The 23,222-nt window shown below is 45.8% G+C and overlaps 1 protein-coding gene across 1 annotated transcript in view; it reads left to right on the top strand.

Moving 5' to 3' along the window:
• XPR1 (xenotropic and polytropic retrovirus receptor 1) overlaps window positions 1-23,222 on the top strand; it is a 103,936-nt gene that overhangs the window by 44,383 nt on the left and 36,331 nt on the right. Inside the window, exon 3 of the mRNA XM_048054236.2 lies at window positions 18,809-18,910. Within this exon, the coding sequence (XP_047910193.1) occupies window positions 18,809-18,910 (102 nt within the window). The remainder of the gene's footprint in view (window positions 1-18,808; window positions 18,911-23,222) is intronic.

Genomic DNA, 23,222 nt, shown 5'->3' with positions numbered 1-23,222 from the left:
AGGATTGGTCTAAACTATTCTCAGAGTTCTTAGCTGGGGGAAAAAATAGGTGTGTTACACATGTACCTATCTATTTACAGGAATTCTTTCTAAGTGATCTTTTATTTCTCATATATTTTCTTAGTTGGGGTACTGAAAGGACATTGAAGACTATTGAAAAGGTTTGGCTTATTTGGAAATAAAAGCTATTTAATTGAAGAAATGCCTTTGTTTCCCATGGCACACAGTCTTGTGTCTGTAATTTTAAGAGTGCAGGTGTCGAAGATAGAGGTGACCAGCTCAAGTACTTATCTCGAAACACAGATAACAAGACCATAGTGTTTTTTTTTTCCTTGGCTGTCCGGCATAAAAAAAATCTGCATGTAATTATTGTAGATAAAGTTGTCATTTTAGTCATATCTATAGATTTGGTTAGTCAATTTGGATGGCTGAACTAAATTGCAGTATCGCTGGTCTGCTTCCTTCCCAGGTCTGAGAATGCACCAGATAAATGTTCGTGATAGCAGTGGCGGCTGTCGCTTCCATTTTTGAGATGCTGTCTGCTGTCCTGTGATACGCAGCAAAACGTGATTAGGATGTCTCAAGGGATTTTCACCTTTCCAGTCCTTTCCTGATCCCCATTTTTTCTCTGTCGATGCTGTGTTTCCAGCTTGCAGTCAAGTGAACGTCTTCTCTTTCAGTTTTCTGCAGGCTGTTTGAAAGGTGGAATTCAAAATGAAATGAGGTCTCTATAGTTACTACTCAATGTTGGTTTTTTTTCTGATCCCTGCAGGTTTAAATTCCTGCCATTAAGTATTTTACAGAAGAAGTAAATGTTACTGGCCTCATCTGATATCTTTGGCTTTGTAAAGCTTTGTAAAAATGACTCTTTGAAGCGAGAACAATTCCTCAATTAGTGGGATTTTGCTCAGTGTTAGAGGTTGAAAGTCTTGCTGGCGAGGAAACTGGATCTGTGCCAGAACATGCTTTTAAATATCCATATTCTGATCCTGCTTCCAAAGGCAACGCGAAGAAAGCCCGACCCCTGCACTTGGCTGCTGGGAAGGAAGCGCGCTGGAAGGAGTCCATCTTATCAGCCTGCGCCGCTTCCCTTTGAAGAGCAGCTCTTTGTGCCTCGCCTCCTGCTTCTCTTTTATTAGAGGTTTCTCTCGCCCGTCGCATCCCCCTGTGAGCTGCCTTGTTAGCACGCAGCCAAAGCGGCTTTTATTTGGGGGCAAGCCCCCATCAGTGACTCCCTCCTCCTTGCACATGAGAACGGTGCCGGCCCCATCCCACCCGCAGTCCTCCCCGGGTCAGCCTCCAGAGCCTGCACCTGGCCCACAGGGAGCCCTCTTCCCTTTGTCCCGCACCCAGCACCTTACAAACTTCGCTTCCCCTTTTCGTTTGTCATCCCCGGCTCTCACAAAGGGCCGTAGGCGTGATGACCCGATAGAGCTGCCCAAATTGGTAGCTTCCCCTGTCAGTGCGTGTGGTGGCCGTTTCCACCGACGGTTCGGAGCGGGGAAGCCTGCCCAGCCGTTGAGAGCTGAGAAGCAGACAGACATCAAACGGTGTCGTGGGACTGGAATTTTATTAGCTACCCTTGTTGTTGTTGTGCTTTGGACACGGCATTTAATTTGAGCTAATGAGGAGGTGCTAGGGGAGCCTGCTCGGCGGCGGCGCTGCCGCCTGGCTCCTCACGACGGCTGCACCTCGGCCGCTTGCCGGGCCTGCAGGCCATAGCGCTCCCGTTAGCCTGGCCACCTCTCCCGAGTGACACAGCTGCCAGCCTGCTCTATCTACTTCACTTTCAGGTTTTGAGGAGCATGAACCTGCAAGCCACAATGTCAGCAATAACCATTGTCCTCCTCTTGATTGCTTTTTCCTGGTGAGCAGCCAGGTTTTTCTGCGGGCTGGGAGGATGGGAGTAACGCGGGGCAGTTAGCCGTGCTGCTTGCACTAGCAGCAGCTATTTTTTTTCTTCTTCTGGAGGACAAACGCAAGAATGTGTAGTCTGCGTGTGTTTATTTTCAGACATAGAGTAGCAATCCTTGCCATGTTTTAAAAGCTGGGTTTGAGTTGCTGCATATTACAATATTGATGCCTTTCAAAGAAAGCTGCCAACTTGATCAAAATAGAGCAAAGAGGAAACATAAGCGTGGGCCATCTGAGCGAGGAGTTTGCTGACCTCATTACCTTTCTCCAGCACTTAAAGTGAAGCTGTTTAGACTACGAGCTTCCATCTTGCTGACATTCAGAGCCGCTTTTGGTAGCACACTGGATCCGTAGTGCCTGCCACCTTAGTCCCTCCCTGCATAAATCACGGTGGCATTTTCACTGGCTGGCCTTCTTCCTGGGAGCCGGTGCCACAGAGCTTGCCTTAACCACCCTTCGTGTTGAGCCACGCACTGTCAGCTGCCGTACACGCTTATGACCTGCAGCATTTAGTGAGACAAAAGCCCAAGGGTCTGATTCCTTGCACGTAGTCGTAGGAGGGATGGTCTCGGTCGCTGGAGAGCAATTGCTATAGTAGTGATGTCCTCTTTGTTTTACCTAGCCCTTACTTGCCAGGCCATCTCCAAGTGAGTTGGTTTTTAGAGAGATTTACTCGTTCTGACCAAAGAACCTTACTTTCGTGCCAGTTTACCGTTTCCCATGGATTTCTGTGCAGGGAGTGAACAGATCAGCTCGTGTCCTCTCGTGTCTCTTTGTCGTATGATTTTTTCCTTGTTTCCAAGGCAACCCCTCCCACCCACCCCCAGCACACGAGGTCTCCATACAATGTAAGTTATTGTCTGGAGCGATTATTAGGCTATTATTAAAGTACCACTGAAGTATGTCAGGATCCCGCAGGAATTTCAAACAAGTGGGAGCAGAGACAATAGAGAGCATTAGAGGGCTGCGGGTGCATTGTGCTGCCGGGGGAAAGCGCCTGCAGCCTTCAAACAGCGTTTTGTAAAAAGTACGAGGGGTCTTCCCAAAGCGACGGGAGTCAGGGCTGGCCATGTGGAAAGGTGCACGGGGAGAAACGGCGGTGTCGGCGCTGGTTGGTGCTGCTGCTCCTCGCCTGGCTGCCAGGCACGCAGAGCTACGTCCAAGTGCGATGTAGCACCAAGACTGTTGTTTGGGTAGAAAGGGTAGTGAAATATTCCCGTCTCACGTGGCAGGGAGAGCGTTCTTTACTGGCGAGTCTTGTGTATTCACAAGCTGCGTGTGTGTGTCTGGGTTCAAAAACGAATTGGCTGTCAGCAGAGAAAGGATGCACAGCCCTGTGCAGTGAGCAGGTAAGAGCAGAAAGTGAACCTCACAACGGACTGTTTGTTTGCTTTACAAACGGTAGTGCAGTATTTCTTTTCCAAAAGAAAGCTCTTTGTCCATCTCCCAGCCGTGGGAGTTCAGGAGATCGCGACAAGGGCTGCCTTGCTGCCTGCTCGTGCAGTATGCATCCCGCAAGTGCTGGCCTATTTCTGAAGCCACCGACCCTCATACAGCAGTAAGAGCCCAGCCTTTTCCTTACCTTTCCACATCCTGGGACTGAATTCTCTGCTGCATTGTCTTGCTGATGCAGCCCTTTAGTGGAGCAATAGCAAAGCTGACAAGGTTTTATGGCACCTTATCGATTTCATCCAGGAATTTCCTTCCAAGAACCTGCAGTGCCGTCGTGGGTCAAAGATGTCACCAGACTGATGTGACATTTCATTTCTGAAAGCTGCCAAAGAGGACTGCAGCTCACCGATAACATCTTTCTTTCAGGCTGCACAAAAGTGAAGAGCAGCAGTGAGAGTGCAGATGGCAAATTCGTTAATGATTTTGCATATGCAAAAAAGAAAGGGGGAGGGGGGTGGACAGGAAGGTTTGCAAGAAGTTCAGTCCTCCCTGTTGGAAAGTGAGACTGTTCTGCTTCTTTAGAAACTAATTCCTGTGAAAAGATTGCTATAGATTCATGCACCTCCGTGATTTCCCCCTCCCTCCTCTTCCTCCTTCACGGACTCTCTGCAGAGATAGAGCCTGGCTTCACTCCTCAGCACTGTGCCCTTTCGTCGATGAGCAGTGGAGCGAAGTATTTGGGGCTGTTTGTGGGCTTGTTTCTCTTAGATGAGTACAACAGCACGAGTCTGATGTACCACATGTTCCTCAGCTTTTCTGCCTTTCTCACATAGATTCTCCAGCTGCGGGCAGCAGCAGTGAGAGCAACCCAGCTAGCAGAGACCCGAGCACACCTGAATGCGTCTGCTGGCAGCTGGAGCCAGGGGCTGGGTTCAGGTTTACGGGTCCTGAGCAGTTCCAGTGCTTGCCTCTGCTCCGGCTGCTGTTTTCCTGACCCCTGGCATGGTAACTGATGTGAGTTCTGGGAGCTTTGTGCTTACCTGTAGGTCTGTGGGTAGCAGTGGTGATGGCAGGCAAGAAAACTCACTGCTGTTCAGAGCTTTTCTGTGTGCCTGTGGCAGCGGAGGCAGCTTGCTGCTCCGAGCTGGCCTCTCCTGAGCGAATATGTGAATATCTGAACCCACGTTGTCTGTGGGTACTCAACAAACAGTTCACAGATCATTTCCTTAGTAGCATTAAGAAACATGCTAGTAAAGGAGAGCGTGTGAGGTTAGTAAATGCTTAGGCTTGCTCCCGAGAGGAAGGCACTGATGGTTCCCGGGGTGCCCGACCACCTGGGTTCTTGTTCCTCACCTTTCATCCGGAAAACAAAAGCCGGGTTCTTGGGCACGGATTTCAGGCGTAACAGAGGGGAGGCAAAGATGGCAGGGAGCTCTGGAGAGCTGCGGGGCAGTTGCTTCAGGTTGGTGGTTAAAATGCTTCACAGCACTGTGGGCTGAACAGATCTTCAGCTTTTAGAAAAGCCTTCTGGTGTGGACGTGCCGATGAACCGGTCGTGGATAGGTCTTAGTCCGTGGGCTTTACCCAAGGGCTTCTAATTTCATGATGTGTGGAGATATGAAATTGAAATGATAGAATTAATTTTTTAGCTGCAAAAATACATATACATAACATATCACTTGCTATAAATTTCCCAGATTTGCCCACGTACAGCAAACACAAAAGTAAATATATCCATTGGTTCTGCAGCAGCCAGTTGGGTTGGTCTTTCCAAGCTTGTTCTTAAAAAGCAAGGCTGATGTAATGACCAGTGACTTTCTGTGCCCAGGCTGCCTGTGTGTAGCTGTATTTTGTGCCTTGGGGGCGTTCTCCTGCCCCTCAGAACAACCCGCTGTAATTCATGCTGTCGGCTCAGCCACTGCCAGCACCAGGGCTGCTCAGGCTCTGCCGAGAGAGGCCTCGGCTCGTGGCTTAGGGGTGCTTTGCTTGACCCAAACGCAGGTACCTTCACAGCCCTTCAGGTTTTTTCTTTACTCCCCAAAAGTGAAAGCAATATTCTTTTCAATAACTTAGTAGTTGCCTTTGAATGTTTTAAAATTTATTGTAGACCTTTTGTCTTCGCTGCCTTTGATACGTTACATCCTTCTATTTTCTCGTAGTCATGCGATACAAAACCTCTAGGTCTTGTGTATATCTTCGCTTTATCATTGTTTAGAATATCTAGCACCAAAAGGATGTTTCAGATGACACGGTGATTGCAGCAAACTCTCTGCTCAGTCCTGGCTATGGATTTGAAATGTTGCTCAGCCCCCTCGTCTGGTTGAAGACTTTAATTCTCTCCTAGAGGGTTTTTTCCAGGCTCGCTCCTGCCGTAACCAGTGTCGGGAGCGTGACAACCTGTAAATGTTTGTCAGGTCGGTTCCAAAGTTGGACACTTTCCCCAAAATTAACCGTATTGGTGCTGTCTCCATCTATCCATTACAGCACACCTGCTATCTTTGCATTCAGTGCAAGCTACTTCCTTTGTGTCAGCAGCTCGTCTTGTGATACCCTCCTAATCTCTGGTGACTTCTTGCATCTGAGGGGTTCAGACAGGCGCACCCACAGGTACTTGGTAAGTGTGCATCCAAGACCCAGGACACTCCTTTGGGTTTAATTGCGGTTCCCGTTTATTCAGCTGAATTCAAGATTACAAAGGCAATGATGCTTGTGGTGGTCATCATCTCTGGAGAGCAAAGATAGGCCAAAGCTTTTGTTGCAGCAGATACCTTTTTTTTTTTTTTTGATGCAGACTTGTTGGCATCCTTTTGACAACCCCATCTTGTATTTCTGCTGAATTTTGACGGTTTTGTCATCTGCATGCTACCTGCCATGTGGCATATTTCATTTACTTGTTTGGCAAACGGAAGGAAAATACTTCCATGCTCTGCTTTAAAAATAGTGCAGCCGTCTGTAAGACCAATTATGTTGTGCTGTGGGATTACCCTGATAGCACTGTCTCTGAAGGCAGATTGATAGCGACCAAATTGCAATTTCAGGGTGTGTGTGACTCAAGTGATAAAACAAGAAAGAAACCTAAAATTAGTCCATATGTTACATGCGAGTTTGCAGGGGGCTTGAATCTTCTGGATTAATTTTGGTTAAAAATTACCATTATTTCGGGCAAGAAGCTTCCTGAAAAGCTGAGGTTGCCGCAGTGGGTCAAAAGAGGTGGCTGAGAGCCTGGCAGCCCTCGGGCTTGGTTAGCAGGACCAGGGGCCGTGTTGCTAATTCGGGGTGCTGTAAACTGACCCAGAAGCAAACAGCTCTCGTCACTGGTAGGGACAAGTGCAGCATCAGCAGCTTCCCTTTGTGCTGCCTCAGAGCGGGCATGCAGGCGGTATTACTATCATATGTACATTTTTCCGTATATTCAAAAATATGGTGGTTCAGTGTTGGCAGACTTTAAGGTTTTTTAGTCTGAAAAATTTCTTTGAAGTTGGTTTTGTGCCTCTCGCCTTCAGGAAGCTCCGTGTGCATAGATAGGGGTGTCTGGGCTCGTGTCTCTGGCTTACATTTTCACTTCATTCATTCCATCCCGTCCCTCCTAACTCATCCCCCTTTTCTTTCGGGATTGTAATGAATTAATGATTTTATGTAAATTGGGTGTTTGATGGACTTAGGAGGTGTGCCCTGGGACTTGTTTAAGCTATCACATAGGAAATGCATCATCTGTTTCATGTTTTCTGCAATTGCCATCGTTTTTATTTTTCCTTTATTTCTTCTCCATATTTTCTAACGTGTGTGTGTATATATATATATATATATATTATTTTTTCTTAGACACATTCTTTAAGCACATTTAGACCATTTGCCTGGCTTTGAGGATTTAATTGTTTTCCAGTCCTGTCTCCCTGCCCTACCCCCCTATTTTCCACCTTAAATAGGAAGAAAAAAGCAACCATCTCCGGATTACATAGCTGATTGCTATTCAGTTCCCAGGAGGGAGGCACTGAGAGCTAAAAAGCAGGGGCTGGAGGTCTAGGCTCTCTGGTTAGATTCACTGAATGCCACTAATTAGGGTAGAGTAGCCGCTTACATATTTATTCATGTTTCAGAGCAGTTGGTGAATCAATTGAGTGAATGAACTGGGGCGGCCTCGGCATTTCGTGTGGGTGAATACAGTTCAAAGAAGCCGCAGAACCTATTGAAGCTGATTCTTGCTGATGTACACTGGTGTGGCTGTGGCAAAACAGTTCCTCTGTCCTGTGTGGCTTTGGGGTGACATTTTAGGCTCTCCTCATGTCCCCCCTTTGCTTCCCTGTCGCTCTGTGCGCTTCCTGCTCTTGAGTTGATTCCATCCTCCGAAACAATTGCCAGACAAAACTGCTTAACTTTTGGTGAGAAGAAAATCACATTGTCTTTAAGGCCATCCTGACTCTGTTTGTGGTTAAAGTAATGGATTAATTTGCCTAAAGCTTAAATTAAAATCCTTGCAGGAAAGAAAATCGGGACAACAACAACTTGGCGCGGATGCTTTGCTGACAGATTTAAACAGTGCAGAATAACCTTGCCGTACACGGTTTCCTTTTCTTGAAGGAGCAGATTGATTTCCCCGTAAACACCTTGAAGTGTTGTCTTTCACCAAAATCCTTTCTGAATTTAGCTCCTAATTGATAACAGCTCGCGGAGCATTTCGGAGCGGGAGGGTAACAGCCTCCTGGTCCCCCCAGCAGCGAGGTTCGCACCCCATCTGCTCAGCCGCTACGAGCGGCGTGCCGGCTACTTGAGCAGAGCTCGTGTCTGCTGCCGTGACGCTTTTCTACCAGGATGTGGTCGCAAGGCTAAAGCACAATGAGAGCAGCAAGAATAATGCTTTGGGGCTCTGCTTTTGTGAGAAGTGGGGCGCCTCGCGGGCGGCTTGAGTGCGCATCGCTGTGTCCAGATTTCCTGGAGCACGCGTAGCAAAAGCTTTCAAATGCCAGGTCAGAGGAGCTCTGAGCTCCTCCCTGCTTTTTCCCGCTGCTCTTTTGAGTGCAAGAATATTTTGGTTGTGTCACTTGTGCTTTAAATAAGGAACAGTCTTTAATTTAACCACTTGTGCAAGCAGTAAAGTTTCTGGTGAGCCGTAGCTGCGGAGCGGGCATTACCTTGTTGGCTGCTGCTTGGCAAAGGTGCAGCATGCAGCAGGATCAGGCATGGGGCTGGTGTTTTTTTACAGTGAAGTATGCTTTGTTTCCTTTACCCTTAACAGAGAAAGTGCCTGTGTGTAAGGTAAGAGCATATAGAGGCAGAGAGATGTGAAGGTAGGATGGAGAAAGGAACTGGGTCCCTAATATCCAAAATGCATTAATTCCCCCCCCCCCCCACTGTCTTGAAAAGCTCATCCAGCTGTTAACATGGAACAGCGACACGCTAAAAAGTTCTGATTCATCTCGTTGTTCTCGTGTGGGGTACCGCAGGGCGAAGCTGAGGCTGCTTATCCTGATCCTGGCCTCCTGTGCTTCAGCTTGGCTGTGTGAGCTGCTCTGCGAGCTGCTGCGGGGCGCCTCGCTGCGCCTCTGCCTCGGCTCACTGGCCAGCGCGGTGTTTTCCCCCTCAGCACACTGGCTTCTAGTTTGTGTTTGGATGCAGAACGTACCCTCCGTGTTGGCAGTTACTGTGCGGTTTGTGTACCCCCTTCCTACCAGGTTTTGTTCTGCAAGCAGTGGGAATTGCTGAAGGGTTCCTTTTGCTGCTTTATTTATGAAGTGCCAGCAGTGCTGCACTGGGGGGGAATTGAGCTGGGGGGGAATCACAGGCCTCACAGGCCTCTAAATCTTCTCATTTAGTGTGTAAAAATCCTTTTTAAAAGGACTCCTGTCCTGGCCTGGCAGGGATGCTGCAGGAGGAGATGCCCGGTGCTGCACAAAGAGGGAGACTGATGTATAAAACAGGCAGACAAACGAGCACGGTCCTGGTCCCTGCTGCATTTTAATCTTAAACTAAAATTACCCCTTGAACACAGAAGCCCTGCTGAGCAGTTGCAGTGGGCATAAGCTCTCAAATCGACCCCATTTTAAAGGCCATCTTCCATCACCTTGGAGGAAGGGCATTTGATCCCCAGCTTCTTCCTTCCACGTGCTTAAATCATAGCAAGACTTCTGATTGCAAAGAGGCATCTGAGGAGCGCTTCTGTGGCTTGAATCGGATTAAAACGAGCCCTTTAAGTGCAGGATTGAGAATAAGGGGAGGCAAGGGACGCCGCTGAAGAGTGTGTTTAAAACTCCAAACTTGTGGGGGGGACCTGCACTGGAGGCCTTGCGCTTATCTTGACGTGACCGCGGTGTCTGCGGGCTGTAGCGAGCAGCACGGTGGGCTCAGCTGGGTGCTGCGCCCGTGCGGGAGGGAAGGGCTGAGCCGTGGTAGGCTTTGTGATGGCGTGAGGGTCTGACAGCATCTGTCGCTGTGATATTGTAAGAACTGAAACAGAAGAGTTACCATCTTGAGGAGATAAGCAGCTACCCTTAATGTTCCTTTGCTGGTGTTTGAACTCTGTAAATAATGAATATTTCAAAAGAAAAACGCCGGTTTAAATCGTGCAAAACATTTATGAAGACATTGGTGTAAACACTGATGAGAATTAAAGAGCTTTTTTATTTAATTTTTCCTGGGAAGTTGGAAGAAGCTCTGTGCTGACTGTAAAGGTCCCCTGGTAAAATCTTGCACAGAGCCATTCTCAAGTCCCGTGGCATTTCTCCGAGATACCTCAGAACCGTATTTTTCTTCATCCGATAATTGCTTGCTTATTATCTTCTTGCTAACCATTTGCTCTTAATAGCCGGTAACATAAAAAAGAAAAATAAAAAAGGGAAAAATGAATTTGAATAGTGTTTGTTCCCTGGGGAGAAATTAAGCCATCAATAGCGTGTTTAACGGAGGTTTGTCTTTGTGCTGCGTCTCTGCTTTCCTCCGTACGGGGAGCCAGTAGCTGGCTCTGCATCATTTGTTTTGTCTTTCTGGTTGCTCTTAATATTAATTGAAGTCTTTCCCAAGACACAGTTTTGTTATTCTTCCCTTACTCATTACTCTCCCCCCTGCTCTGACATCCCCAGCCCTCACGTGTCTGAAGAGTTTTAAGAGGAGTGTTGGTTTTGTTTTTCTCGGTAGTGGTGGTGGTTTGTTCACCTGGTCCTTACTGCCAGTTATTAATGGTTTTATTTCTTTGCTTAACTTACAAATTGTGTTTGTTCTGTTATTGTCACAAGGATGCAAATGGTTTCCTGGGGTGATGGGTGTGGGTCTCCTATCAGCTCCAATTATGCAGAATGATTTTCAACAATTAGCCGTGACTCCTGTCTGCCTGTCCCCAGCGAGGTCTCCAGCACGCAGGGTGCTGGCAGGAGCAGGGCTTCCCTTCCCATTCCCCTTCCCCGTCCTGTCCTGCCTCGACGCCGGCAGCATCACGAGGCACTCTGCTCCTCCCCGGCTTTTTAAAAAGCTATAATGCTGCTCTTAATTGCACCTTTTCCCTACAGATTTTCAGCATCACTGCTGGCAACGTGCAGGAGGAGGCTGTAGCGCATCTCCAGCTCCTGCAGACACTTGCACCATGCCTGTACCTGGGGAAGGCAGCGAGTGCTCGGTGGGATGAAGTGTCTCTGTTTTGGAAACTTTCTGCAGTCCTTCCCTCCCTGCTGGTCCAGATGGATCTTCTCCTTGCTGGACAGGAAAACAGCCCCTTCTGAACTAGTTTCAACAACATTAAATACGTTGCCTTTCTTCTTTTCCTGCTGGTAGTTGCTAGCTTGAACGTCAGCAACCCGTATGGTTTTGGGTGCATTTAACGTGACCGGTCTCTGCTGTGCCGGAGCGTGGCTCCAGCTCAGCCTTCCCATGGTGTGGTCACAGCGATGGAAACAAGTCATTGTTGTGGCTGTCAGGGCTTTTTCTTGAGCCTAATCCCTCACTGTGCAAAGTCCGAATGGGTGCTGAAGTGCTTTGTCCAGTGCTGGTAACTACCAAAACCGGGGTGCTTGGTTAGGTGGGCTGAGGGCTACATCTGAAACGGCCGTTTCTGGTGCTGCACGAGGTGGAGGACAGATGCCAGTAACAGAGCAAAGTCTTCTTGGAAGTTTTGAGGTAGGGCAGTTACTGAAAAAGCTCGAAGCCCATCGTTTGATTGTACAGACAGTTGTACCGGGACTGCTGGGTGCGAGGAGAAAGCCTGGCTCTCAGAGGAGTCCCAGGGGAGCTTCTGCACGACTATTGATGCCTCTACTCCCGTGCTGTCCTCTTAAGCCAGAAGAGCTGTGATCAAGTCCTGTTTGTGCAGCCAGTTCGGCACCCCTGCAGGCGGGCAGCTCCCGCAGCCTACATCTCTCTGGGGACTGCAGATCCTGACGAGGAGCAGAGCTGCTTCGGATGCGAGCCTCGGTTGGAGCAAGCGCGGCAAGGTCACCCGGGCTGCTGGTGTAGCACAACTGAGCTGCTCGTCAGGCTCAGTCACTCCTGGCTCTGTCACTGTGAAAACGGGAGTCGTTTCTGGGCCTCTTATTTCAGCATGGGTTAGCAGCCTTCTTGGAGGGCTTGCTTGTCCGCACCCTTTCTTTTCCAGCTGTTCTTAACCGGGGAAGGCAGGTATTGTGAGTCCTGTCGCTGGGCGATGTCTCCTGGCAGTCAGCTCTGTCATACAGCATTAGCAGCGTCTTCACGGTAGTTCGTGGAATATCGTTAGGTATTTGTGTTACTTCTCTTAATTTATTTTTTTTTCTGTCACAAGTTTCTGCCTCACTGTCCTTCACGTGGGAGGTGCCACGTGGCCTGGGTTTTGCGGTTCTGCTGGGAGCACCATTATTTCCAGTAGCACGGAAGGTGAGGCGTTGTAAAAGTCTTGGAACATCGTGGTCATGTGTGAGCAGAGGACAACGGGGGAAGCTGAAACAGCACAGGCAGTGGGCAGAATTTGGACAACCCAATGGTGCCCAGTTCTAACAGCAACACTGGGGACAGTTGGCCTGGAAGCTGGGATGTGAGCTTACAGAGCCCTGAGCTCTTCCTCCCCCTCCCTTTTCAAGCTATTTGGAAATGAAAGGAAAGAAGTCTTTTAGATCCTCTTTTGGCGCAATAGGATTGATCTAGACATGCCTTTTGCATGTCTGCTGAAGGCTTAGAACCTTTTCCCTCTGAAATAAGAGAATTCAGAGGTCAGCTTCAAAGCGTGCTTGCCCAGGCAGCTTTGTGGAGCTGTAGTCACAGCAGCAAGCAGGTAGCAGAGTGCGTGTCGATGGATCCCAGTCCCAGCATAACCATGCTCCTGCCACGGTGACTTCTGCCTAGCATCTGACGAGGGCTACTGCCTTGTTTGCTGTTTGCAGAATGACTTTTTAGCTCCCCTGCCACAGAGCAGTGCTTCCAGACTACAAAACCCAGCCAGCACCCTTTGAGCTGCAGAGCCCACAGCCGGCCAGCTGGGCAGCATCTTCTGATCCCATCCTGCTCTTGCATTGCCAGTCTCTTCTGCACCTCGTTTCTTACCAGGACGGTGTCATTGCTTTAGAGTCTGTGCTTGTGGAGTCACAAATACAAATAATTTATAGTAGACACTTGGTTATACATCTTGCTTGTAGGCGTGTTGTGGAGGTTGCTTTTTCTTCCCGGATAAATAAGCCATCTACAAGAAGCCAGGTGGTTTGCTTGAAAGATTCCAGTGATACAACCTAAAAATAAGGGAACAGATTTTTTACTCACCTGAAAATCATAATTTCTGAAGGTATTTTAAAAGAGATTCCTTTCATTCTGGGTTAATTGACAGAAACAAAATGGTGAACCAAAACCTGAGACATCTCGTACTGTTGACCTGCAGCAGCTCTTCCCTCCTCCTTCCCCTGCCTGCACATAAACACTGCCTGTGCGGACAGCACCAACCTCATTTGCTACCTGACTGGTCATTTCTTATTACTAGATTTAGGGAAATAATTTAATAACCAAATCTAATTTGGGCTAGAGCAGTCATTAAGTGGCGAGCTGACCAGCTCATCCATGACGGTTTTGAAAAGCAGGTATAGTCTGCTATACTTCTTATTATTTTTGGTGGTTTTTTTTTAGTGTTAACTAATGAATGAAGCCTCTTCCTTGCTGATTTCATAATATTTTATTTCAAGGTCCACTTTTTGTGGATGGAATAAATTCTGAGAGAGGTGCACATCATTACACATGAGTGTGGAGTTTGCAGCTCAGAAGTGAAGGTAAAACAGCATGAAAGCAAACGTTCCTTCCATGCAGTACAGGGGGAGCAGAGTCTGCTTCCTCTCTTCCTATAGCAAGAAGAGATTTCTATATCTATGCTTTGAGCACTTAAAAGCATTCTCATGCAGAATTTTATTTGCCACAAGATTGGGCATGAAAATGTATGGTGAGTAATTCATTTATTAGAAGCTGTGAGTGAGTGATACTGTTTGCAGCTGATGTGAGTGTAGCTTTCTGCACTGAGGAGGGAGTTGCCTTGTGGAAAAATCCCCCAGTAAACATGAGGACGACACATTAAGGATGTATAGATGATCATCATTCTTGCATTTGAGCTAAACAGTTGGATTTTTAGCTGTAAAACTTTTCACTGTACCATGTAAAAGGTTAGGAAACTACAGTCCTGGTGCTGTAGAATCGTCAAGGATGTTAGGAAATGGTGATGGTTGAGTAGAGAGAAGGAGCTGATGAGGGGTTTGGAAGCAGATGTGTTTCTTCTTTAGTGACTTTTTTTCTTAGAATTTTGAGTAGTGGGTAAAAGCTGCCTTTTTTTCTTTTTGTTCTCCCTTTCTTTTTTTTCCTTTTCCCTAGCATGCCACAAAGCCTAGAAGTATAAGCAGTTGCTGTCTTCCTGGACCTAGGCACAAGAAAACTTCCTTTTAAATTGAAATCCTGCTAACTTTGCTAATTTTTCAGAGCCACAGTCTCACTGTTGCTGTCCTAGTCGAGCCCAATGCACAGGGTTTTTTGTTAGCAAGCGGCCAAGAACAGGGTATGGAAAACATTAAAAGTTTAGCATAGTCAAAAAAACAGTGGTGATATTAAACTTGTGGTCACCAGTCCAGTAAGATTTAATGTGTTTAATGCTGGCATTTAGTCTGACTTTTTTATACTGAATAGACCGCAGAGTCCTCCTAAAGAAAAATAAATAAAATTGCCTCCTCTCCAGCTGAAGTGTTGAAATAGGCTTACTCAGATAAAACTATTTTGTGGCAAACAGAAGGTGATTCAGAGAATTGCACCAGTGCTGCTCCCATAACAAAGCTAATTAATCTTTTTTAATTAGTTGCCCCTTAAAATTCAGTATGATAAAGACTGAAGGATTTTTTGTTAATGATGCCCTTTCAGAGGGCACTGTTCTAACAAAGCAAACCTTTACCGTCTGTTTTCTTATGTAGAAGTGAGTAAGCTGAGCAGGATGCTGATCACTTGTTTATATCCTACAGCTGCAGAAAACAAGAAATTGGATGTACAGTTCACATTCGCTGAGAAATGAGTCCATGGGCCAGCTCGGGAATGCCACTTGCATGTTAATTTTTCAATTCAGGTTCTATTTTAGGTGTGCCAGCATCTGAACTCTGCGCAAGCTAGAAAGTGTGGAGACAGGGGAATACGTCCGGACTGCTCCGGCTTACCACTTGGCTTTGCAAGGAAGAACAAGAGGCTTTCAGGCTCACTGTGCTGTCTTCTATTCACAGCAGGCAGTTGCATAGGAAGATGAGGTCAGGAAGCTGCAATATCGATCGGGCTATCTTCTTGGCAGCCTTGTTCATCGTGGATCCTTGGCAACATCGTGGATTTTAGGGTAAATGGACTATTAGGGCTATAGAAAAGGAACAAAAGGAAGGTTACCACTGGTCCTTCTTGGCAGCGATAGCTCGATGCCTTTTAGCAACAGCTTCTGTTGTCATGGAGCTTCTGAATCCAAGGCCAGGTTTCTGGCACCATCATTTTCTCATGGCAGAAAATGTTGTCCTGTCCTAGCCTTGGGGGGAAAAAAATAAATAAAGGCAATAGCCTTGGCAGCACTTGCCTATTATTGCAGCTAAATCGCTGAACTGCAGTGGGAATGGAACCAAAGGGAAACCTTTTCACAGAAAACCCTGATTTTTTGAAAGCTGGCATCCACCATGGCCTGCAAAATATCTTTTATAAGAAGGTGTTTGGATAAGGTTTTTGAATAGTTTATACAGAACCTTGCTTTCCTCTGAGTCAGCAATGTTTTGAGGTCTAAATAGAGACCTGAATTCCTAATCTCAAGGTTTTTGGAAGGTCTTTCAATAGTGGCTTGTTTGTTTTAAAGCACTTTGTCCTCTTCTAAACTTCAGATACAGTGAAACAATTCTACAGACTTACTTATCATTTCCTTAATTAATGGTAACGTAGCAAACAAGGTATTCATTTATTTGGCAATATGTTAGTTTAACACTGCGTTGCTTTGAGCTTCCTGTTGCCTAAATAGGCGTTGCTTGATTGAGTAGAAATATCTGTGGTCCTTCCTTAAGTCAGCTCCGTTTTGATACTCTGATTCCCGTCATTTGAAAAGCTTCAGGCAGCCAGTGAGCTAAAACTCTGCATATTAAGTACAGCACCATAATTTCTAGCAGCTGCTGGGTCAAGGGCTAGGGCTCTGCAGGCAAGTCCAGGTCGGCCTTGCTGGCAGGGCCCCGGGGTGCGGTGTTGCAACCGCTGTGGCTCTGCCCTTAGAAATTACCAGCCCCAAAGCAAGCAGAGCTGTTTTGTGTCCTTCTGGTGCTTCAGGCTACCCGCAAAGGGGGATTTGTGTCTGGGCAGCAAGTGGGGCCTAGCAGTCGAGGCACGCGCCTGTGTGGCTCTGCGAGCTCTGCCATGGGCCGAGATGGGTAATAACGCCTCAGGGCCACAGCGGCTTCTGCTCAGCAAAGAGGAGCCGCAGCCCTCTCATTTTGGGGCCTGTCTGTGCAAGGGAGGGAGTCCTGGGCCCTGGGAGGAGCCACGGATCTGCAAGGATCAGTCCCCAGGAGCCAAATCCTGGAGTTTGGACCAGCCTCTGGGGCTCTCGCAGTTCTTTTCTGCAAGCTCTTGTTTGGATGGTGGAGTTGTAAACACTGCTCGTCTGTGCAGGACGGCGTTTTCTCTGTTTTGCTCTTTTGGGGTTGAAATAAGCATTGTCAAAGTCTAGAACAAGAAAGACTTTATCTAGCATTGCACCCACAGTCTTGTGTGGTGTTACTTGCTCTTGCTGTCCAAACCCTTTGAAGTGTTAATGTAGTATATGTAGGTTTATGGTGTTTAATAACACTGCCACAAGCATTAAAAAACCAGGAAATTTCAACTGTTAAAAGTTCATATTTAAATATTGTCTTGATTAATACTACTTTGAGGTTGTTTTGCTTACAAATTAATGCTAAGAGAAAAAGATTTTTTGGTTGTGACAGTCCAGAATGTTTGTTTGCCAGTGACTGATATTTTTTTTGTAGACACTCTTTTTGTCTCATTTTAAAAACATGCAGTTCAAAATCTATTTCTTGACCTTTTCAAGACCATTTAAGTAACTTAATTTTTTCTCTTTGTAATAACACTACCTTTTTTTAGTCTGTAAGACTGCATGAGAATTCGGGAAACTATGGCAGGTATGAAGAATCTGCTGTATTTCAGTATTAGGAACACTTGGGTATTTGAGTATGACAGTGCTAAAATGTGCAATTACAGTGTGGGTTCCTTAATTTTTACTCATTGTCTTTGACGTTCTGGACTTCTGGAGATGTTTCACTGTATTCCTTATAATAACAAAGCGGCTGAATTGCTGCTTTAATTGCCAAATTTGACTTTAATTACAGAATTGTGCATAGTTCTTCCAAAAGAATTAAAACAGCCCCGAAACAGCTGGGGAGAAGTGAGGATCTGATTGTGGTCACCACAGTTTAGGCCCACTTTGCATATGAGATAAAGTATTTATTTTTCAGGAAGGACAAATGTGGTTTCCACACAGGACTTCTCATCTACTTGCCAGGCAGATTTTAGTTTGTTGCGGTGATGCGTTCGTATTTGAAAGCCCAGAGGCTGAGCTGAGGAAGGAGCTGTTCTGTCGTCGATTCCTGGTAATACAAAACATGAAAGGTTTAAGCAAGGTCTTGAAGTGGCTTTTTTTATTACAGCCTGCCTCTTTGCTTATGCTGAAGTCTGAAAGTCTGGCACAGAGGTATGGTGTTGAGCACTGCCGATCGCTTCTCTGAAATTAGGGCTCCAAGAGAAAGCAAAGTCTTGGCTTGGTTTGTGTGGAGTGCCAGAGCAATGTCTCTCTGGAAGTGAAAGTCTCCAAGCTTGATGTGAAGAAAGGTTGCTGTGCAATGAAGTAGCACCAAAAAGAGGAATAGGGCTGAGACATTTGGCAAAATCTGAACCATTTGCTGAGGAGAGACTATTCAAAATTACGTATGAAAGAGGAGAAATAGTGGTAGCAAAGAGTTAAAAAGGTTATAGTGACGAGAATGGTGGCTGAAGCCTGTGAGTCCACCAAGAAGGTCAAATGAAGCCTTCAGTTAAGTTTGGCACTTTTCTTTTAAATAAAATTGTTTGCTAATCTGGCCTGAATAGTTTTCATGGCCAGCTTTGTTCTTAAAGAGCTACATCTGTGTCTGTGGTGGGTTGGGGAACCGGGTACAAGCCCCAGCCCAGAGCAGGCTGCAACAGGAGCACTGGAGTAGCTCGGGGACAGCAACGGACAAGGCTACAAAGGATGCGGTGTGGGTGCACAGCACCAGTTGGGCTCAGCTTGGCTTTCTGTTGTGGTAAACCCAGGGAAGAAAAACAAAACTCCACCATAAGACCCAACCTTTGTTAAAGAGGTTTGCTCTCAAGTGTATTGGTGAGCTTGCCAGTGCCCGAGACTGGAGAGCAGAACAATTTCTGGGTGGTTAAATATGATAATTTAGCACTGATGTGAAGCAACGGTAACGTGTCAGGGGCAGTTATGCCGCTACTTAATCTGCTTTTGTTTTTCATGGAAGATCTTTCCCTGATCTGGCTCACGGTGGGATGCTGGGGGGGGGGGAGGAAGGAGGAAGGGGACCACCCCACAGCGGCTGCGTGCTGTGGGTGCACGTGGGGACGGGACATGGTCCCCCCCTTTCCACCAGTGTGGGACCTTGTAACGGTAGGTGAGATGGTAGGTGTGAAGAACAGCCTTCGTCCAGGGTGGCCCTACAAGTGCAGTCACACACAAGCTGGGTTAGGAAGTGGAAATGAAGTGTGCAGGATCTGCAATAGCACTTGAAGGGTGTAAAAAGATGATGGGAACTTTGGTCAAGGTTCAGCTACTGCTTGTGTGGGGTTTTTCCTCTCTGTCTTGGGGCAATTCCTTTTACGGTCAAATGCATGTTCCCTCAGAGGCCTTTGGACTTGATTGTTCTTCTTTCTCCACATGACAAAGAAGGTGGATTTACTCTGAAGAAATATTTCCAATTGGCAAATGGCAGCCATTTAGAAAATTGTTCCTATATTCTTCTGTTTCAACATCTTTTTCTGTTTTCTTTTATAGACACAGATGAAGACACAGTGAAAAGGTGTTTTGCCACGTTTGAAGAGAAGTTCTTCCAAACCTGCGAGAAAGAACTTGCCAAAATCAACATTTTCTATTCAGGTAAAGTGCTTATTTGTGTATATTTGTGGAAAATACAGCAACACAAAAGGAGTCTGAAGCTCCCAGACTTTCAGAATAGCCACAGTGTTCACGAAGGTCTACCATCAGGTAATTACAGGGCACGTTTATATGGGAGACTGCTCTGGTTTAATCACAGATGTGGAACTAAAACCATAGTTTTTGAATGGAGGAAGAATGAAGGGCAGGCAATTTCATTGCTTTGTAATAGCATCCTGCTGAATTTTGAAGATGCTCTTAAATTTAAGTGGCAGCTTACATATAGGGCACAGTTTCTCAGCTTACCCATGGTGGCAGTCTACTGTGCTTGTTTTAGGCATAAGTGCAAAGCTCCCTAAATGGTGTTTTCAGAGCTTTTGCTGGACGAGATATCCTGGACTTGCTGATGTATGGTCACTTGTCTGTCTTGATGTGTTCAATAGGTTTTTAGGCACTTAACTCTTACTCTTGCAACTTTTCATATTGGATCAGCCAGTAGCAATTTGTCACTGGCTATATATACAATCCTGTTCACTTAATTTGAGTAAAAATGTAAGGGTGGTTAGAGTAGGGGTTCCTAGGGTTCATATTTCAAAGTGCTGTTTGTTTTCCCTGAGAAAGTTTGCTTTCCCACCCTGCGTTTTGAAAACAAACTTCAGAATGGAATAATCAGAAATTTGCCCTGTAATATTGCTACAAAAGGCTTTGTAATAGTGTGTCCTAGTTTCACCCACCGTTACATTTGAGCTGGTTTTTGGCCTCTTTTGGTAAGGTTTAAAATGGGTTTTCAGCTGGAAAACAGTTTAAATATGGATACAGGGATGTACTGACTGCTGCCATACTTTCTCTTAATGTGTTCTTGATTTATTAGCCTCTTGCAATAAACAGGCTTTTGCAGCACTCCATAGTAGCCTTTTTCTATTTTTGATTTCAGTCTGGTAACAAAGACAAAGTTGAAGTGTGCAAAAGTATTTTAATAACTATCAGGCGATGACTTTGTTGCTAGCAGAGTCTGGGTGGTGAAGATGAGAATAGCTGAAAGCACAATAGATGCAGTAAGGGTACACTGCAACTTGCCTCTGTTCGGCTTCCATGTAGGGAAGCGAATCTCTCTTGGGCTGGCTATGCCAGCTCTCCTGGCTCTGTGGCAGTGCTATTTTGCTCTAGCCATAGTGGGTGCAAGGAAAAGGGTAAGGGGAGATCTGTAGGCAGAAGCAGTATGCTTTGTTGGGCCTGCTGTACACTTTAGCCCATAGGCATTTTTCTGCATACAGTTCATCTATACCTAACTACACTCAGAACAGTTCTCAATTTTGTTTCACCTTGAGATCTTTTGCAACTCTGTGCATGAAGTTCTTCAATTCATATGCACAATGCAGGTGATAATTTTCGCTAATGAAGACCTGTTAGCACATACACACCCACATATACACACCCATTCCCTCATTGTATAAAACGCCACTCATAATACAAGTAAGGTTTTTTCAATTTGCTGTCATTTCAAAAACTTACAGGAGAGAACACATGCAATTTGAAAATCGCTTGTGATAAGAATTAAATGAGTCTTTCATTTGCAAAAGAGCAATGTGACCTTAACAGTATGGAAATCCTTTATTAGGCTTACTAACATTAAACTACACCGAGGAACCACCGAAGGAACATTTCTTACTTTGCTTGTGTCTGAAATATGTCAAGTCAGACCCTGTTGTAACTCCAGGCAGGCGGTGGCTTGCATTATGGCCTGGTTCATGCTATTTATTATAGGCTTATTATATGGTTTATTATACATTTGTCTTTACAACAATAAATATTGTCCACTTGCATGAAAGCTAATCCTTCTGCTGATCTCTGTTTTATTTCCTTGTCTCCTTTTCCTGTCCTGAGGGCTCCTCAATGAGCGCTGCCTGCTGCAGGATGCCTGTGCCATTCACTCTGTGCTCAAACATTGTCGGCTCGCATCAAATGTAGCCTGAATTCCCCAGGCCATTATTCTGGCTTTGTAGGAAGGAAAACTGCCATTAAATAAATCTGATTTGATAAACAGTTTGTGATTATTTGGACTGCTCTCAAGTAAACTTACACACACTTGAAAGAGAAAAAAAAAACTAGTAGTAACATTTTCAGATAGTTCCAGCAGAGGAGTGCCTGTTCAAGAGCTAAGATTTCTTTTGTGGCCGGTTTTAGTTTGTTTGGGATTCTCTAGAGAGGAAGTTTGTTATAGTTTAAGTTAGTATAATCAGATTCTGCTTGTGCTGCTGTTCAGTTAGTAACATTTTTGTGTTAACTTGGGAGCTGCTTTTGTCATTGGTAGGAAACTGTGGCTTTAACTTGGTAAAGAGAATATTGAATGGGATACATACAAGTAGAGAAAAGAAGGAGGTCTAAGAGCGCGTGCCTAAAATGCGCAGAGCAGCTGTGAGCAGGTATGGGCTATTAGATTGTCTGTTGGAACAGTTTTTGAGCACAGCTATGACCATGCAGATGACCATTTTTCCAAACTGGAACTTGGGGAGCAGCTTGATGTTACGTTTTTTTCATGATCCTTATCTTTAAGCTTGGAAAATAGTCAAAAGCATCAGGGAATTGCATGGACAAGGTCGTAACTCTTCAGTATTCTTTGATCAGGATGTAGGAATACTTGCGGGGGGGAAAGCTGCATTTTTATTGCAAGTCTTCTTGTTGAAGTCCGCCTCTGTTGATTTTGGATTTTTCCTTAGTCTTTGCCTTGAGATTACACTTGAGCTGTGCACTCTGTGGTCATCAGGTCGTGCAGAGTGCTGCAAAACAAGAGTGGTTCCAGTTTCTAAGTGTTTGCCGCTTTTTTTCTAACTCTTTTGATGGCATCCTTTTTTTTTTTTTTTAAAGTCACTTTTCAGAGTGCTCAATTAGTGATAGCAGTGAATGTCCTTTCAAATAGTTTGGAATACATTGCAAATTGAGAAATTCATTTCTACTCTGCGTTGTGGTTTCCCTGGGCAACTCCCTGGGAGGTTTTAAGAATACCAGCACACATTGTTTCTTATTTTTGCATCTGCAGTGACTCGATAATAAAATCATTCCGTAACGAGATGAACTGATTTGCGGGCTGGATAACTGGCAGCTGGATAACAGCGCAGGAGATGGGGCAGGGCTGCCATCCTCCAGGAGCGGCAGGTCATTACCAGACTGCTTCAGTTCTCTTTAAAAACCCATCCTCAGGGAACCGTGGGCCGCCCGTAACGATGGAGAGGGCCGTCTGGAAGGCAGGACGTGACTCTTTTCAGCAGCAACCTGATTTAGCTCTAATATTGGGCCAGCTTTGAGTAGGAGGTTGAATTAAAAGACTTGCAGTAGTTCTTCCAAGCCACATTTTTGGATGATTAAGAGTGTTTATATTGGAGATGATGCTATTTAATGGATGCTGGTTTGCAAACAGATAGGAAAATTGCAGTAGTTTTCTCACTATTTCAAAACATTATCTTTTTTTTCTTTTTTAATACCATGTTATTAGACTCTTGTATTTTAAGAATTTTCTGGACATAGGGACAGTGGAACATGTGCTTTCAGTTGAAAGATGTACGTTTGAACCCTTGCATATTTAATAATTTGATCCAAAGGAAATCTCAGTGTGTCACAGGTGGTTTAATATAACATTTTGAATATACAGAGAGTGAACTTGTGCTATTTATATGAAGGCTTTTGATTCTAACAGATCCTCTAGCAGATATCTCTTACCTCTTCCAAAGAGAGTTCCTGAAGGGGGGAGGGAGTGGTTTTTTGGCAACCTGACCTCATGTGTGTTAAATATTGTGTGGCTGTGGACAGACACATCACACTGTGGGCTATGTTGTCTCCATCCAGTGGAGCCCTTGCAGCTGTGGAAGTTGTCAGAAAGGAGTCCTCCTTTCCTGTGCTTTTAAAACCTCTTACTGAGTTTACGATCAATAAAGTTATGGAGACTTTCAGGCTCTTCCATACCTGATTTTCCTATACTGATCTCCCTTTTCTGTTCAGAAGGGCTTTTTGCTTCTGCAGGATGGATATTACCTTGTACGGGGAGGAGGAATCGAGAATTGCTATGAAGTTGTTCTATGAGCTGCTAATGTAGGGAATTGAATTGGCAAGCAGGAGCCTGCCAGGCAGAGCTTTGGGCTCTGGCCGGGTCGGTGCAGCTGGCTCCAGCTCCCAGCGCTCTGCTCCTGCCCTGCGAAGCTGCTCGGCGTCTTCGTGGCCAGCGCCTGCTTTGGTATGGTGCTCATCAGCACACACCACGGCTGGTGCTGAGGCTGCCGAGGGAACAAAGCCTGGAAGGAACCAGTTGTAAGGAACACAAAGA

The sequence above is a fragment of the Anser cygnoides genome, chromosome 8 (genome assembly GCF_040182565.1).
Source record: "Anser cygnoides isolate HZ-2024a breed goose chromosome 8, Taihu_goose_T2T_genome, whole genome shotgun sequence".
Taxonomy (NCBI): Eukaryota; Metazoa; Chordata; class Aves; order Anseriformes; family Anatidae; genus Anser; species Anser cygnoides.
This window is presented reverse-complemented; position numbering and strand designations above follow the sequence as displayed.